The 18,682-nt window shown below is 46.5% G+C and overlaps 1 protein-coding gene across 1 annotated transcript in view; it reads left to right on the top strand.

Annotated features, from left to right (window-relative positions):
* The window catches only part of LOC147709307 (putative deoxyribonuclease tatdn3-A), a 90,825-nt gene that overhangs the window by 65,299 nt on the left and 6,844 nt on the right, over positions 1 to 18,682 (top strand). The window contains exons 8-9 of the mRNA XM_086925459.1: positions 10,473 to 10,585; positions 13,152 to 13,232. Of these exons, the coding sequence (XP_086781585.1) occupies positions 10,473 to 10,585; positions 13,152 to 13,232 (194 nt within the window). The remainder of the gene's footprint in view (positions 1 to 10,472; positions 10,586 to 13,151; positions 13,233 to 18,682) is intronic.

Below are 18,682 nucleotides of genomic sequence, written 5' to 3' on the forward strand. Positions count from 1 at the left end.
GTTTCATCCTTAGTTCATCTTATTTAGCTAAGCTTGTGTACAAGTGTTTCTCCCCAGCTATTTTTCTTTTTAATTTGTTTGTATTGTTTCCCCTTTTTACCATGTTTGCCCTCTAAGGGCCAGATAGATGTAGGTAATCCCAATTTTACAGATTCGGTATTTAAGAATAGGTAAATGAGATGTAGATACATTTTCGGTAAAAATTACTGAATCGGTAACATTCGGTATTTACCGATTCGGTAATTGCCATTCATTCCTATGGGCCTGAAGGCCCATAGGAATGAATGGCAATTACCGAATCGGTAAATACCGATTCGGTAAAATGGGGGAAACATTCAAGGGTGCCAGTGTGTCACTTTGACACCCTGTTGCACCCCTGAATCGTGCTTGTGTGCAGATGTGGCACACATACATGCCCTAAGGGCATGTATGTCTGCCACATGGCACAGTTAAAAATGCACAGATTTGCATTTTCAAAGGTATTCCGTATTTACCACGAACTTGTAGTTGGTGGTAAATAACGAATCCTAAAATGGGAAAAGCACTAATTTGAGTGCTCCCTACATTGCAAATTCGGTAATTTTCCGATTCGGTATTTTAAGGAATCCGTAATTTACAGATTCCTTAAAATACCGAATCGGTAAATGATCGAATTTGCAATTTAGGCCACCTACATCCCAAATGCCCAATACCGGTCGGTAATGGCCGAAATTCTGGTAATTTCGGCCGTTACCGACTGGTATTGGGCCACCTACATCTGGCCCGAAGTCTCTTCTTCCACAGCCTGGAATCAAGCTATGTCCATCTGCTGCAATTAGGCCACGTGTCCCTTGAATGAGGTTCACACATTGTTAGCTTCTGCAGCTCTGAGCCATAGTAGTAAAACTGTCACTCATGATTGTTGCCTTTTTCTGTACAAGCCAAAAGCCACATATGGAGACGAAATACCTTGCATCTCTCATGGTATCTCTACCCACATTGAGTACAGATTCCCTGAAGAACGGCACCACACTGTTTTGCTATGTACGGGTTTTTACAGCCTATAAATAGTATTACAAGACATTTCTCCCACTACCAGTTGGCTTATTCTCAATAGATAGAGAACAAATTATACTGGGAAGGGAGCCATGCCTACCCAAACAAGCATTTGCAATGCAATAGGTCTCGTATTTAAGCGAGTTTGAGCTATTGACATTGAAAATAACAATGCGTTTTATTTATGTTTCAAAAACCAAAACATAAATAAAAGGCATTGGGCAGAATGTAGGTAATCTCAATTTACCTATTCTTAAATACTGAATGTTACCGATTCGGAATTTAAGAATAGGTAAATGGAATGTAGGTAAAAGGAATGAATGGCAATTATCGAATCGGTAAATACTGATTCGGAAAAAGTGGGAAAACATTGAAGGATGGCAGGGTGTCACTTTCACACCCTGTTGCACCCCTCAATTATGTATGGGTGCACATGTGGCACACATACATGCCCTAAGGGCATGTATGTCTGCCACATCGCACTGTTGGAAAAGCAAAAAAAATGTTTTTTCAAAGGTTTTCATTATTTACCACCAACTTGTAGTTGATGGTAAGTAACGAATCCTTTACTGAGGAATGCACTAACTTAAGTGTTCCCTATATCCTGGATTCAGTAATTTACTGAATCGGTATGTTAAGAATTCGGTATTTTACCGAATCCTTAAATTACCGATCGGTACAATACTGAATCCTAAAAAAATGCCACCTACATCTAAAAAGCCCAATACCGGTCGGTTACACCGACCAGTATTGGGCGACCTACATCTGGCCCATTGTCATATACCTTGCAAATAGCTCAAACTCGCGTAAATGCGAGACCTGTTGCGTTGCAAATGCTTGTTACAGCAGAGCATAAACAGCAACAAATTTTCGAACCCCAGCCATTTTCGAAGCTACCAACACAAGGGTGTCTGATTTCTGGCGAGTTATAAATCAATTACAGCCACATTGCAATGGCCCTTTGATATCCCCAACCTGCCCAGGAGGCATCAAAGGTTCCTACAGTACAGTTTCTGTAGACTCAGCCTAAACACGGACAAGATTCAGTCACACAAACACACTTATATTGCACAATGGAAAAGAAAGGCGTCGCCTGCAGTGGCGTGGTAAGCAATGCCTTGAGCCCTGGCACTTTTTTATTTACAAATTAAACACTGAATTTTCTCAGATGTCCTAGGAATTTTTTCTCACACCTGTTGCTACCCTGCCCTAGGAGTCTATATATTAACACTACCCAGGGGGTCCTTGTTGTTTTCACCTCTTAAAAGCGGAATGGCCAGTTCTCTCACAGCTTTTCACGTCAACCTCGGCTTCCCGCAGCTGCAGGAGTGAAGGCCGATCCATCCGTGTTGCACCAGTGATCCACCACAAACTCACGGATGCACTCGTGATCAGCCAGCCCCAAAGCAGATGCACAACTGTGCCAGCCCCACGACTCCCGCACCACAACAGCAGTACTAGTGAATACCAAGTCTGCCCAGTTGCACCAGTGTCCACCCACCCCCGACAGCGGTACTAATCACCACCAACCCTCTCGCAACACTAATGAACCTCCCCCAACCCCGCACAACCAGTGACTTGCACAACTGCATTATTGCTTATCCACCGCTCAAGCTGCACTATCAATCCGTCCGTGTAAACTAGTGCATATGCTGTGCGAGCCCTATGCACTACCCTCAACAACTGCTGCTCCCCAAATGACCCTCAACCGACACAGTCACATTAGCACTGCACAATTATTCACAATTACCTAAGCGTGCATGCTACTACATCCATGAATTGTCCCCACAATGCCCGTTCACCTTGATTGTTACACCAGGGTCCCTATAACTCGATAACCACACTCTGCAGCATTGGTGCCCGTCACAGCCTCTCCCACATGCACACCAGTCCGTTCTTGCACAAGCGCCCATGCTCTTTGCACCAACAGCATTCCCAAGGGTGTATCAGTCCTCCACTACACATCAATCCAGCACTACAACTCATGTGCAGCTGTGTCACCATTAAAATATTACAAAGCACCAAAGACAACTGCATTAGCCATCGCACCCTGCAGGAGCACCAGTGTTCTTCAACTGCACAACACCCCATGTGTGCAGTACTGTTCACGCGGAGTGCATCAGCTCTCCACAGCTGCAACAGAATTAATACCCAACGGGCGCCAGCAACCCCTCGTGCCGCCAATGGCTTCCTGTCCTGAGCAGCACCAGCTCACACACAGCTGCTCTAGTGCATCCAGTGTTGCACTAGTGCTCAAGAACTGCACAGTTCCCCTCATGGCTGGGTGACTGGTACCAGCCACGGTCTACGAAGCTGCAGCAGTCCTTCCGAGGTGCATCGATTAAATTTGTGCATCGGTCTAAAGCGTGCCCCATACGTGCATTTATACATCAACATCTCACTGATGCACCAGGGCCCCCAATCACCAGTTCCCACTACTCCCCCCATGATGCTCCGATGAGCCATCTGCCCTCTCTCACCTCTCTCCGGGGGGCTCGGGGTGAAGGTGGACATTTCCCTGCCGGACTCACCCTCCAGGCTTCACTCAGGGCGCCGCCACGGCCGTCGTAAGCACGTAGCAGCATCTTCGAGCAGCCATGACCCAGCACAGCTGAGGGAGAGCGGGACGGAGGAGGGCTGCGGGCAGAGGAAAGGGGGTAGGCGAGGGCAACATCATCCATTAGCATGTAAATAAAAACATTACAATATATCACTCAACACACCATTAGAGCACAGTGAACAAAAACTAGCCGTGCAAAACCGAAACTGGCGTGTGTGCCCTGCCCAAGAGTACACTGTTCGCTCAGAGCATTGGAGAGGAGGGGACCGAGGCTGACACACCTAGCTATACTAAATGCACTATAATAAACACTTGAAACCCCACGCTACAGATGGGGGTATAGTCACAACTAGGACATGCAAAATAGATGGCGGAAGACGACTCCGGCTCGCAAGCTGAAGGACCAGGCGAGTTCAAACATCCCTAGAAGCTTAGGGTCGCACCCTGTTCGGACTGCACGGGTAGGATAAGCCACTAGTGCATCTTTTACAGAGGGCAGGACGCTCCACATCCTGAGTTGCTTAAGGGTCCCCAGTAGCTCTTTGGTACCCCGGATAGCACAGGCCTGCCTGGGCACTGAGGGCCCCATCTGCTCCTGTCCTGTGGGATCTAGTACACCAGTGACCAGGAGGCACCCATGCGTGTCACTCTGCCCGCCCCGCCCCTCAGCTGGCAGGGTCTTGTGCGCTGTGTTGCATGGCATGGGTCCATGAGCCACGGCAGACTTCCCCAGCTGCAGCTCCTGCAGTTCCGGTTCTGAAGCCCCAGCACCCCGCTGCTCCCGTCTCGCGCTGCCTTCGCCGTGTCTCGCGCTGGTACTGCTACCGCCTCACTGAGCAGCAGGGCTGGCGGAGCTCCAGCGGAAAGGGCAGGGCTTCGAGAACTGAGCTCCACCCTCGCTGCATTACTCACCCAACTACTCCCCGCCCTTGACTTAACCAGCTTGTGCAATGGCAAGGGCGGGAGGGGGCAGAAAAAAAGAAAACAAGCGGAACAGGAGGTAGAAGCGGGTCTGAGTTTATTTTTTGCATCGCGCTTTCAGTTTGAGTGAAAGCGCGATGCAAACAATAAACACGCGCCGCCATTAACAAAGCCCCTGTCCCGGCTGCACACGTCGTGCAGCCTTTGTAAGCAGAACAAGCATGCAAGTGGTGCGCGCGAGCGTGCGTGCCACAGCAAGTCATCAGTTTTGCATTATAGGGCACGATAATGCAAAACAGATGTCGGGTCTGCGGGTAACCGACACCAATAGGCCAGGGGCGGAGCAATGAGCCCGCCTTTGGCCAATTGCATGCTGTCTTTGCTAAAAATACGCACACAAAGTCCAATACCGTGGGACAAAACGAAAAGCACACGCACAAGCGTGTGTGATTCTTAGGTTAGATTTAGAAGCCCCTACATGAGGTCTTTCTCCAGAACAGCGCATGTGCGCTGTTACAGGCTCGACCTAAAAAGGGGGATCATGGTTAACATTGTGGGTAATCACGGGTAACTTTTGTCAGCCAGCCTGGCTATAGGAAACCCAAGGATTTAGAAATGAAGGTCTTAGTTTATCCTATATCAACCCTCTAAAGAGAATTCCCATATGTGTGACTGGTGCAGTGAAGGTTATGATTGATCCATCAGCTAAAACCTTTGGACCCTGTATAGACAATACTTCTGTTTCCGTCAGTCGAATTTGTTAGTCGCTTTACTCTTTTTCTTACTTTTTACCCAGTGATGATACTTCACCCAGCCAGTACTTCTGCACATAACTCCCAAACTATCAGATCCCTGCATACCCTCCCCAATCTGCCTTCCCCATGTCTTCTCAGGGACAAAATCATCTGCACCCTGGTTGCATAAACAGCCATTGCGATTTCCACAGACAGGAGTCTTTCTCCTCTCCTACCCAATCTTCCTTAACTTTTCCCTGTAATCAACAAGGCCAAGTGCAAAAAACGATTAATTTCAAATTAAACACTTAAACCATTGGTTGGCCCTGCCCTTAAGTTCTAAGTTAAATATACTGGCTAGCGAGCCCTTGATAAACAGTAGGTATCATTTCTATGATGCGAGTGATTTCTGCCCTTTGATGTTGCATGTACAAAGATATGTCTGTTGTTCTTTCATGATTATTATCCTTGCAGGCTCTTGAGGATAGGCCTAGGCATCAGAAGTTTGGCGAGGCGTGGTCATTTGCCTTAATCTCAAGTGCCTTTCAAGTGATGCTGTGACAGAAATCTGACTGAACAAACAAATAAGTCAGTGACTTTGATAGGGCTATTAGGATAAGCCTTTTCAAAGATCTGCTGGCAAAGAAGAACATTCCCTCTGTAGATTTGTATTGCTCTTGGTTTACTGGAGCCTTTCCATGAACTACCTGCTTTTGTTGCCTTTGGATTCATCTGTAAGTGAAACCGATGGACACGTATTATGTTGAGCCCTCATTCAGTAAGTTCATGAAAAGCATGCTAAAACAGCTTAACTATACATTTCCTCAGATTCGATTCTTTTGCATCTGCCTCAGCTCCCACGATTCTCAGGTTGCTCCTTTGCTGTCGATTCTCGTAGTCTTCAGTTTCCATGGTATGCTGGCCTGTCATGTCTCATGATCCTCAGCTACTTGCGATGCCCATGCTGCCTCTGTTTCATCATACCTAGCTTCCAGCTACTTCCGTTTGATAATCATGGCAACAAAATGCTTCGATATCTTGTGTACAGAGGCTCACATCTTTTGTTTCAGATTTTTGAGAGCTGTATAGTCATGCCATATTTCTTTCCTGAGAGTAACTTGCTTAGTGAGAGGGTCCAACTTCTATTTACTGACTACCATTTATGCACGCACACAGGGCCCTCCACGGCACCGGACCAGCATACCTGAACAGCCGACTCAAATTCCACGCACCCCAAAGGACCCTACGATCAGCCCAGCTTTCCTACGCCGTGGTCCCCCGCACCTGAAAGACCAGATCGGGAGGCCGCTCCTTCTCCTTCCTCGCGGCCAAAGCATGGAACGCCCTTCCGCTCCACCTCAGACAGACAACATCGCTCCCCATCTTCGCAAGAAACCTCAAAACCTGGCTCTTCGACAGACCCCCTCCTTGATGGAATGGAACCTGCACCCCCCACACCCCCCACCCCTAGCGCCTTGAGACCCTTACGGGTGAGTAGTCGCGCTTTAACAAACTCCTGATTGATTGCATGCAGGAATATTGACGTCTTTGTCTACCATGCCTCGGAGTCTCTTTTACCAACCGAGATGTGCAAATGGATGCAGAGGGATCACATCTCATGACAGCTTCTTGTTCACTGCCATCTTTGCCTCCCTCTTTGGTTTCTGGGAACCAAATGGTATAATGTTTGTAACTGCCCGAAGATTTCTCACCCTCTTGAAGGGATCTCTCTCTGCCCTGTTCCTGCTCTCATTGCTGCTAAGATTTCAGCTGAGCTGTACGAAAGTGAAGAAGAATTGCTCAACACTTTCCTGATTTTCTGGCGCCTTGCTGTGTTCATCCGCCAACAATGTATTCCATGTGCCCTGGGCTCTTCTTGTTTTTTGGGCCCCCACTTCATTTTTAATTTCCACCACTGCTAAGTAACACTTGTAGGCCAGATGTTGTAAGAGAATATTTGCTGGTAATATATTTCCCTGTAGCTTTGTCCTTAAACTTCATCAGGATTGGTCTTTGGGTCGAAAACCTAGATACCTAGATGTTCTTTTGTTGAGGTATACTTTACCATCATTATTGAAGGTTTTCAACCCTCCAGACCCTGCCTTCAGATTCACTTTGCTGATTGCAACATCAGTTTTATTAAATGATGGTTTCTCACCTGATTTCCGGGTTTCAGTAGCAATCAACTGCTCTGCTTGCTGTCGATGTCTGCTTCAGGTGGCTGCTGCTGCTGTTTACCTTTGTTGCACTTCCAGTCTATATCGTCTAGAGTGACATTGTTTGCTTCTTGTGTCTGCTGCTCATTTGGTAATGCAGGTTGTGGGTTTATCTCTATGTTGACCTGTATCAGGCTCTGCATATTCTGGTTTGTTAATGACATTGTGATTTGCTGTGTTGAGGCTGCAGACCCAGATACAGCTGCAGTTATTAGCTTTCTCTTGTCTTTGAACATGCACCTGGTCCGCGGGTGAAGAAAGTCAACAAACGGCTTTCTATGTCTGGCTGTTCCAGATGCCAATTTCCTGCTTCCTGAAGGGTCTTGGATGCCAGCAACGATGCAGAGGCACAAGCAGCTGAGCGAACTGTCTGCTTAGATGCTGGCATTCGTCTTCCTCAGATCCAATGGAGTGGAGACAGTGAGGCAGCTAGCGGAATCACTAGTAGGACAAGCCGTGATGTCCACACTTGGCCACAAGTACCAATGACCAGACACATGATCACATTGATCATTGTGGCTGAAATGTCACCACAGGTGGCCCAGATACAGAAAAAGATTGGGAGATATCGCTTGTGCTTGCGAAGCCCAGGAGGGCAGGGTGTTCAGGAGACTCCGCGGAAGAATGTCATCAATAAACTATATTTTACAGCCAATGGACAACTTCAGTAGACTGATTTAAATTACAGCTGCGGTTAATAGTTCCATACATTTACTCCCATTTTTCACTATGCGTGATGGGGTCTCACCTATCAATATTTCTAAGTTATTACAAACTCTTTAAATAGGTCCCACATTTGAGGGTAATTGATTCAGAGGACATCTATCTGAATTGTTTTGTTAACAGTCCCTTAAAAGCAAGGACAGAACATATCTGACTAAAGTCATAGCCAATAGTACTGATTCCACTATTGCCCCGGATTATGATTTCTTGCTTGTGAAGGCGGCCCCTGGGTTCCGGGTAGGGTCATTTAAGCCCCTGGGAGGAAGCCAGAGGAATGCGCTCATGCTCATGCTGGAGTCCAATGATGGAGTGGAAAAACGTATTAAGGAAATTAAATCTGGATCCCCTTTGGACCCTTATCCCGACGCAGTTTTGAGAGATATAGCGAAGGAAGTGAGTCCTATTCTCACGGAAATATTCAATAACATGTTCACCTCTGGTATTTTTCCTGCTCTATGGAAGGATGCGCCAATCCTTCCACTGATAAAACAAATCTATCCTGGACGCATCAAACCCGAGCAATTATCGTCCAATTGCCAGGCTGCCACTTCCAGCTAAGATAGTGGGGAAAATCTTCAGGATAGCTCTTTTTTCTTATCAGTCGCTATCTTAAAGCCACTTGTACAACTGTTAACAAGGCATTTATTTTGGTTTAACTCTTAGGTGGTTTTACTCTCACATCACAATTTAACACCCATTTCTGCACTTCATGAGTAATTGTTTCAAAAGGACTTACTCAGGAACCTACTTTTGTATTGTTCTGCTTAAGCTTATATTTCCCCTTTTTGTGTTGTCATCTCGTATTTACTGAATATTTGTAATTAAGTTTTGTTTCTGTAAAATGCCCGTTTATATATGTACTTTTGCAATATTCATCTACACATTTAACTTTCTTTAAATTGTAAACCACTAGAAGGCTGCAGGACGATATCCGTGCTAAACAAAAAAATGCAAAAATAAATCAATCAATAAATAAATAATCACTCTTGATCCAGGATACTGCAATACGGGATCCTGCAGAAGCTTGTCATTAAGAAAGCAGCTTTATTGTGTTCCATTTGTGAATTTAATCTTGATACATCCTAATGCAAGTGGGTTTATCACCATGACCATGAATGCCTGAGTTTCTAAATGCTGTTGGTTTGCACCCTGGTGTTTAGCCTCATGGTCTGTGACTCATGTATCCCGTTGAGGGTCTGCACTAGACACAAGTTCACCATCTGCAGCTTCGAGGTGCCACATTTTGCAATCCTTCTCAGTTATATGTCTTAGCCAGTGGAATCCTCCCTGCACCACTTTTGTCCTACAGTCACAATGCCCTGCTCCTAGTTCCTGACCACTTGGCCAATCGATGCAAAGACATCAACAGAGACCTATAAGCTGGCTCGTCTACGGCTCTTAAGCTATGCCGCCTTCATGCTGTGGGCGCCTGTGTACCTTGTTCTTGAAGGCACACTCACATCGAAGATTCCGGTCCTCATCTCCCCCTTCCATTCACCACCTATGTCCCCACCGCTGCCTCAAAGACCATGACATACTCCTGCCATCTTCCCCTACTCTCATTGGTCATGTCCCAGGAAGGAGCAAGTGTCCTCTGCCACAGCCGTGCTCAGAGGCATGCACAGTGGGGTCCCCCTGCAGAATAGCATGAGGGTCCTCTGACTCTGCCATATCTTAGAGATATTCATCGGCCTTCGACTGAATTAGGAGCCCACGTGAAGGGTTGGGGTCCCCAGGAGGGTTGGACATCCCACCTGCACCGCAGAGGTTGCAGGGGCCTGTATTACGCCCCAGAGCATGCAAACTGCATACACTGGCTACCCCTCAGGAACAAATCTACGCTGAGACAATTGCTTGATTTCACTCTGCCTGGCTTTCTAACAACACATGACCCGCAATTTAAGAAAAATCTTGTATCCATGAGAAAGAGAACACCAAATATACTCTCACACATATGTAACTGGTGGTTCATTCCTGCGCAGCTTAGGAGGACTTGACGTCATAAGTGATCAATTTTTCCAAAGACGTAGCAACCTATGCCAGATTAGGTTTCTCTTATTATGAATAGGAATTGTTAATGCATATGCACAAAATTTGCATAATCATGGGTTTGTAGAGTGTAGTCAAACTCTTGGAAAGGTGTGCAGAGAAATGCAAAATCAGATCATACTTTATAGGGCAAAATCGATATCCATTCAAATGATATCAAATCAAAATGCTGTTCTTTAATTATTTTAAGGTTTGTTTGAGGAGGGGCCTTTTTCATTTCTGTTTGCGTTGCAGGTGTTCAGAAGGTGCTGCTTCATAACTTTGCTGGTAGACGCTCTGCTGCACTGGAGGGGGCACAGGCTGGCTATTACTTCTCGTTTCCTCCAGCCGTCACAAGAAACAACCAAGTAAGTCGCTGGATGTTTCCTAAAATTGTCGTTTAGCAGTGATATGGTAAATATTGTATGGCATAGTTGCTCTGGTAACTGATTTTTTGTTTACCAGAGCAACTATGCCATGCTACTTAGACGGATGTCTTATTTAATGTATTTCAGACCTGAGATGATGACAAGGACATCCTGACCCCCATGCAGGGTTGGTGCTGAGCTGGCCTAGGCAATGTGAATGGTGTGGATCACAATTTCGTGCTTCTCCATGTTGTCCACAAATGAACAAGCCTGAAGCAGATACCTCTATATCTACCATTTGTAGATTTCTCATCCACTTTAGATCTAGTGCGCGGTGTGGTACTGGAGGAAGCTACACAATATACACATAGTGGAGTCACGGCTCAGGATCGCAACACAGCTCTACTCTGGGATCACAGCACGTGTGTGTGATTGATCAACAGGGAAAAAGAGGTTCAAAACTAATAGAAGGGTGAAGCAGGGTTGACTCCAGACACCACTGCTGCCATTGTCCCTGCCTCAGTATTATGTATGGTGAAAATCGGATGGCGTCTGCAGACATAACAAACACATGTAGACTCCAGTTCAACTCAACATCCAAACACCATCCTATTGACAAGAACATTGAACATCCAAGAGGCCAGTTGCAAACGGTTTACAGGTTCTTTAGGCAGATGAACGTGACCCCAACCTGAGAAATGTTAGTGTCTGGTAATCACGAGCTCAAAAACTCTGAAATGGAAAGATCACACTACATTTCTGGTAAAGAAGGTAAATCCACCTGCCAATGCCATTTTGAGGTCCATGAAACAGTGTGCGCATCAGTTCACACCTCATTCTGACACAATATTCTGATCTGCAGGAGCAGAATCCTTTCTTATGAAGCAGATATATGCAGGCTAGACAATACAATCAAATCACTTTTTTGTGTTTAAAGGCCATATGAGAAAAAAATATCCATCAGCCACCTAGTTTCCACATGATACTGCTATAATATGACAGGATAAGACAGTCTGCCACTCGCTGCTTATATAATGATCACTGCCGAGATGGGAAGTCAAGAGAGACGCCTAAGCATCTAACCATCTACTTGATAAGAGATGTCTTTCGCAAAAATGGGTCCACAGGTACCCATCCCCCCACGGGCACCTACCACTCCCTCCGCACATATTGGCTATGTCATGTAACATTATAAAGAGTGTAATTTTAGCTAAGGCATACATACTTGGTTTGTCAAAGGGTCGAAATACCAAAATATAAAAAGCGGTGGGCCTATTGGCTTTATCAAGGGGTCAGCACATCGACATTTATAAAGCAGACTTATTGGCTTTGCCAAAACGTCACCATAAACTATAACCAAAAATATATATTTCATAAATTCACACATTGCAATGTTTAATAAAAGTGGTTGTCACTTAATATTGACAGTAAAGCATTATTAAGAAAAATGTAATATGTCTTTGAGTCTTTTTTTGAACATTTTTCAGACCACAAAGTGCAGTTATAAAACCAACTACAGGAGGTCCCTGCACTCCAGCTGAAGAGCATATAGCTCTAGCTCGGAGTGCTTAAAGAAATATGGCTATCTCTCCTGGGGTCATGAATTCAATGACCCAGGAGACTTACTATGGTTTATTTTAATGTTGCTGGGTGGCTGTTGTGCTCCCTGCAGCCTTTTACAACACCAAACACACTAAAGGTGATGGCGAGGGTATGCCCAGACCTGGTGGCCACGCTAACTGTTCTACTGGAATCAAGCTACACTCCACTGACGAGCCACAATCAAGGTGATTCCAGTCTTGGGTTGCTTGTGTTCTGGTTCAAGGAAGTACCTTTCCTGGCAGTTCAGGCTGGACTGTTCCTATTAGAGCAGAAATAAGACTGATTTGCATGTGGCTTGGACCAGACTGAGGTGGAATGGTGAGAAAAATGATGATGAGTTGGAATGCTACCCGAGCAATTGCCAGTGGTTAGACTTATTGCAAGCATTCCTTCCATCACCTTTGTTGTGTTTCTTTTAGCTCCCTGAATGCCCATTTGCCTTAACCATTGGCCTTGTGAAAGTATCAGCAGAGCCTTCCAGATTGGTGGTCACACTAATTGTAGCTTTTAGTAAATATTTACTTTAAAAACCTTTACATGAAGGCGAATGTTTATGTTGTGGCTGTGGAGTCAATCGTAATCACGTGTGTTGTGTGTGAACTCAACATTTTGGTTTTCCCATTGTTTAGCATGTGAGGTCTTCACTAATAAGTGGTTGATAATGGGTCTTGAGTAAGACGGTTCTGGAGCTTCTTCTTCCACTAGCCTATGCCATTTGAAGTCTCATCATGTGTCACTACTTTCTACGCTGTGATTCTGTTGAAGCCTGTTCTCTAAAAATGCCCACATTTGTTGTGCTGTATATTGGTTTATGTTGAATTCAGGACCATCAATTGTAAAGCTTTTTTATTTAACCTCATAATGTAACTTAATGTATCAAACTTTAAAACATACATTGCATGCTTCACATAGTAGCCCCATTATTGACATATTGACTATATGTTTGTGTTTTTCTGAATACCAGCGTGAAAAGATAATTAGGCAAATTCCTTTGGAGAACATTTGTTTGGAGACAGACTCACCTGCTCTGGGACCTAACAAAGAGGTAGGACTCTATAACAATCAGTTTTAATTTCTAGTTGTTTAACCTCTTAAGTGCTGCTGACGGCCAACGGTCGTCACGAGCGCTACCTCCCCAGTGCTGCGCACGACCATTGGACGTCCATTCAGCACTAGTTCCAATGGATAGCGCAGCACTGGGGAGGGATATTTGCAAAGCAGCTAAGGTGTTAATGCCTTCATGCTGATTTGTATTTTCATCTGTTGAATTTCTGGTCTGTAATGTTGTAAGGTAAGTTACAACAGGCTGTGAGAATACTTGTCTATTTACATTAAAGCATATATCGGCTGATTCAAAAAGAAGTCACAAAGGACGGCAGTGCACATCGCAGCACTTTGTAGCAGGCCTACAAGAGCTAGATGTGAACGCAGTGGAAAATCCACAGGAGAGCGGCCATACAACTAGAAATGTATAACTTGGATCGATGTCCGTGCCGGGTCTGGTGGCTCAGTGGACTAATGCGTCCATTTCAGGGGCCTGAGTTTGACCTCATGGTCACAGGTTCAAATCCCGGCGGGTCCACTCAGCCTTTCATCCATATGAGGTCGATAAAATGAGTACCATTGAGTTGGGTAACAATGAACATCTGTTATTCAGAGCCAAGAGACCTCTGGGTGAATGTGCGCTTTACAAATACACATGCTATGTTATGTTATGTTATGTTATACTGCTTGAGAATTTTTGTTCTTCCAAAAAAAAAAAGAACAATATAGACATTTTTGGCAACCTGGTCCTCCGTGATTAGGAGGTAGCCAGTGTCAAAGTGAGATATAATATGTTTGTGGATTAGGGTTATAGCTGTATCCAGAACTAGACCAAGCTTTTTTGTGTCTAGCTCTGGAGAAGCAGTGTATTTCTTTCTTCAGAGATTTAAGGCGAGACGCTCAAGAAGGAGGCTGCAGCAGGTAGTTCAGGTAAAGGTAAATTTTTAGGTCTCGCTCGAGACCTATTGCTGCCGAGTTGCTTGTCAAGGGACATAGAGCTGGGCACGAGCGCCGATTGCACATCGTGCACGCGCATGCCCAGCCTACCGTAGCCATGCACTCCTGCTCCACATTCACAGCGGCAGCCTTTCACAATCACCCGCGCGCAGACACTCACATCCCCTCCCTCTCTCCACCCACCCCCACACTCACCGGGCTCCTTCCACGTGTCCTCGCAGCAGGTCAGTCTCGGCAGAAGGCAGACTCGGAGGTCGGCTGTCTTCGGCGATCTTCAGCTTGCGCCGATGTGCACGCTCACGGCACTGCGTCTCGTGCGCGCCCACCGTGCTGTTTCGCGCCCGGCGATCCTCAGCCATATCCGCAAATACCGGATCAAATTAGGCAATAACTGCTGGAACGGTGATACAGCAAGGTCCCTCTAGTTTCCTTCACTGCCTGGAGGGTGCCGCTGGATCAGGACGCACCTGCAGAAACGAACATTGCTCGCCGCCGGGGCCCTCAGCATCTCGCCCTGCACCGTCCGTGTGCTCTGTTTCTAGGCTGTGTGTGGTGGGGTGGGGTGGGGTGGGGCGTGCTTGGCTCGGCCCGCCCATTGGATTGGAGCTGCGCCCCTTTCGTGACTCCGCACTTTGTCAGGTTTCTCGCGTTGTCCCGCCCCTTGGTGTGCAGGGAAAGTTGTCCCGGACCCTCCATCCCTGCGCGGTGGTTCCGCAGGGGAACTCGCAGGTTGTTGCTCCCTCGGCTGCGCAGGGCGGAGTGTACAGGCACAGCGCTCGGGCTGTTGCTCCCGCGCCTCTCGGCCTTGGTGGCGCTGCAGCTCTCCCTACCATGTGAGAGCGCCCCCCCGCCATGGGCAATGCCCAGCGCAGGAGGAGCCCCGAGCCCTGAGGGGCTTCTGGTTTTTCGGGAGGAGAAACGCAGGTAAGGAGGGGGTGGGGTTGTGAAAGGCTGGTCTTCGTGCACGTCCATAAAATCCTCGAACAGCACGGCCCATCGACCCCACCCCCCACGGAGAAACTAGCTGCTCCAGACTGCAGTCCCACACCTTCAGCATTGCGCCCCACCCTTGTTTTAATGCATTGGTTTCTTTTTGTCTTCTCGAATGCCTCGGTGCCTAAATTAGCCATGACATCTTCGCAAGATATTTGTAGCCAGTTATGCCGCCATTACGTCTGGGCTGGAACGATGGAGCACAGGGAAACCCCCTGAGGTGTAAAAATGACCCAATTTTTCTCACTCAGAGCTTCTGTCGTGATTAGCTATAGAGAGGCAACCGCCCCAGGTCAGCTATCTAAAGCAGTGAGATTCAAAACATGCTAATTATAAGAGCATAATATTTAAAAGCACAATTACGAACATAGTAAGAAATGGCTGCTTTGCTGAAATTTCTCTTTCAAAATATTTAGTTTGATCCTGTCACGGTTCACATGAGTTCTTGTTTTAGCTAGTTCTTGTTAATTTCTGCTGCTTGTACAGGGAAGCTTGCTCGGTGGTGACATGTGCTGTCTAATCTGTGTCTCTTGTTGAAATTGATTAAAATATTTTTACAAAGCAAAAGCCAGAACGTTTGACGTTGTCAATACTTGCTTAAAGTGTGGGTCTGAGACTGTTTCTCTGTGGCCTTCTGGCTTCCTCCGCTCTTGCCTTAGGGTGGTGCTTTACATGAGAACTTAGGTTTACCTTGTTTAAATGTGTAATCTCTTCAAAAGAAGACCTTCCCACTGTCCTATATGTTGAAGAAAGCAAAAACTTCAGCCCTGTAACACCTGGCCTCAAAACGTATCCTTTAATTCCAACTCAGAGTATGAGACAATATGGCCTCATCAATGGAAACAAGGGTGAGACAGGAATGAGAGTGAGATATAAGGATGTTCCTATAGCGGCCCAGCATGCAGCAAGGTACCATCAAAAGGGCACATTTTTAATCAGCGGTGTTTACATTCCGGGGGAGGGGATTTGGTGTGGGGGCAGGGTACCCCATCCAAATTCCTTCGGTATAACCGGAAGAAATTTCAGCGGGCAAAGCATGTCATAAAAAGGAAAATGTGTAATTTTACCAGTCAGTTAGAATGAAACAGCACAGTACTTCTATTCTAACCTGGAAAACTAGCTTGGAATTGTCAGTGGTATTACTGTAAACATTCAATAACGGTATTTCACCTGGGCCGTTTTACCAGCTAAAAAAATTCGGCCACCTAGTAATGAGGGATAATTTAAAGATATTTAAAGATGGCCAATGGACACTTAACTAAAAGACTGATGTAATCTAAGGCAGAACAGCATTTTGCAGTGTTGTTTGTGTCAGGACTCTATTATGTGTTTTAGTGCTGCATGCATTATAGGCCCGGTTTAATACAACTAGTGTTGACTTAAGAATGTACAATCATATGCTGTGCATCTGAGGTGCAAGTAAAAGACCTTGAAGCAGACGAGCGGGTCAACTTGACATTTTTAGGGTGAGCCTTCGTGATGCAAAGGGTCGGAGGTGTTAGTAAGCATTAGCAGAAGCATGCAATGAAGCCACATTTGAAAGGTGGCAGCTGCCAAACTGAACTCGGACTTCCTGTCCTTAGAGTTTAGTGGGTTACCACCTGTTGCACAGAACTCGCAGGGCACACGTGTTTATCAGAGGGGCTGGACACGTTTCATCATTCCAATGTCGCTGAAAGCAGTTTAGTTGATTTGCACAGTGCTAGCACCTGTTGTCTGTGTCTGGCGTGAGAAAGCACTATAAAAGGGTGTTATGAATTGTAAAGTGCTCGTTACAGTAACTATTAACCCTACAACGGTCTGCTTTCAACCAGACTGCAAATCCCTCGCCAGCACAGCCCCGGCGGAAGCCTTACACAGTGCCCGTGCGTTAATACCCGCAACATACACGGTACAACACCCTGATATCTGCAAATAGAAACACAATAAAAGTCTGACCTTGTTCTTATCCTTGGGTCCGGGGAGCCCTTCAGGTTCGCAAAGCCTTCTCAGGGGGGTCACTCACTGCTTGGAAAATTAAATAATATGTTTTGTTATTTTCACTTGATATAGCTCAATGACTCATATCGGCTGGTGTATCTGGGCGCTTACACAACATAGCACAACCACAACTAAAATAACTAGGCCTTCAAGAGTTTTTTAAACTAAACAAAATCTGGACAACTGCGTAGATGGGACGGAAGTTGAGTCCAAGCCGAGGGGCGGTGAAGAGTGAGATCTACCTCCGACTCTGGAAGAGCAGAGGGGGAACGGTCAGTCGCGCTTTATGGCTAGACCGAAGAGTTCTGGAAGAGCAGTAATGACGTCATGTACCCTCTATGCACGTGGGGGCTCTGCCCATCAAAGACTTGAGGCAGCAGACCTTAAAAACAGGGCATTTCCTGACCGAAGCCAATGTCGGGTTCTCAGAGGAGGAGCCGGGCGGTTACTTACCTAGCGTGCAGCATCGCTTTGCACCAGCTGAAGTCTGGACAGTGAGGGGTCATTGGCGGCCAAAAGCATTGGCATTGTCAAGGCGACTAATGACAAGGGCTTGTTTAAAATCTTGGCAAATTGGCAATGACGCACAACTGGGGAGGACTGACCCAAGTAACAAAAAACAGAAACAGAAACGTACAATCAGGTAAGTGACAGGCCAGCACTGCAGGTTCCAGCTCTGTTGCCCTAAACACAGCTCTTCCAACACAGTGAGCGTCCTGGGGCCTTTTCGACATTCACTGGGCACTGGTGCACAACAAACAGCGCAAGTGCTCGTTTGCACAGCTGTCTTTTGCAGGCGCGGTGCGTCCATTGGGGCGTAGGGGCGTAGCCCCATTAAGCCCCATGGACCCACCGCGTCGCCACTAAACCACATACAATTTTTTTTAAAAATCGTGCTACCTGCCGGCTGGGAATCCGGGAGACACCCGACTTTCCCGGAGTGTGCAGGGGGGGTGCCTGATGGGCCTGCTAAAGCTGCGCATGTCGACTTTTGGGCACAAACATGCCCGCGCATGCTCAGATTGTTTCCCCCCTGATTTTCCCTTTAGAGAGAGGACATGGGGGCAGGCGGCAGCCCCCGGGGTTGTACAGGGCGACTGGGCGAGCAGTTATGGTGCCCCCCTTACTTGACCTCAGACCTGACCTGACCGGACCCAGGAAGGAATACTTGAGAGGCCGACACTGCGACAGTCAAGTCCCGAAGGAACCGCTCGGCCAGGGAGACCCGGCGTTCACACCAGCTCAGGTATGATCAGAGTGCTATGAAGGAACATTGTTTACTAAACGGGTTCACTGTAGTAGTGTAGTGTACAAGGAAAGTGAAATCCGACCTTGAGAAATATAGATGCCGAGTGATTTTTATTTATTAAATTATGCCGCAGTAGCAATCGCCAGTTAGGCAGCACAGGTTTGCCTATGAAATGTGGTGATAGAAAAGTAAATACCTGATTAACTCATTAAAGAAACACTATAGGAAGTAACCTCGTTATGCACGCGCTTGGAATGGCGGTTTTTGGCGCG

Source organism: Lissotriton vulgaris, chromosome 6, assembly GCF_964263255.1.
Source record: "Lissotriton vulgaris chromosome 6, aLisVul1.2, whole genome shotgun sequence".
In the NCBI taxonomy this organism is placed as follows: domain Eukaryota; kingdom Metazoa; phylum Chordata; class Amphibia; order Caudata; family Salamandridae; genus Lissotriton; species Lissotriton vulgaris.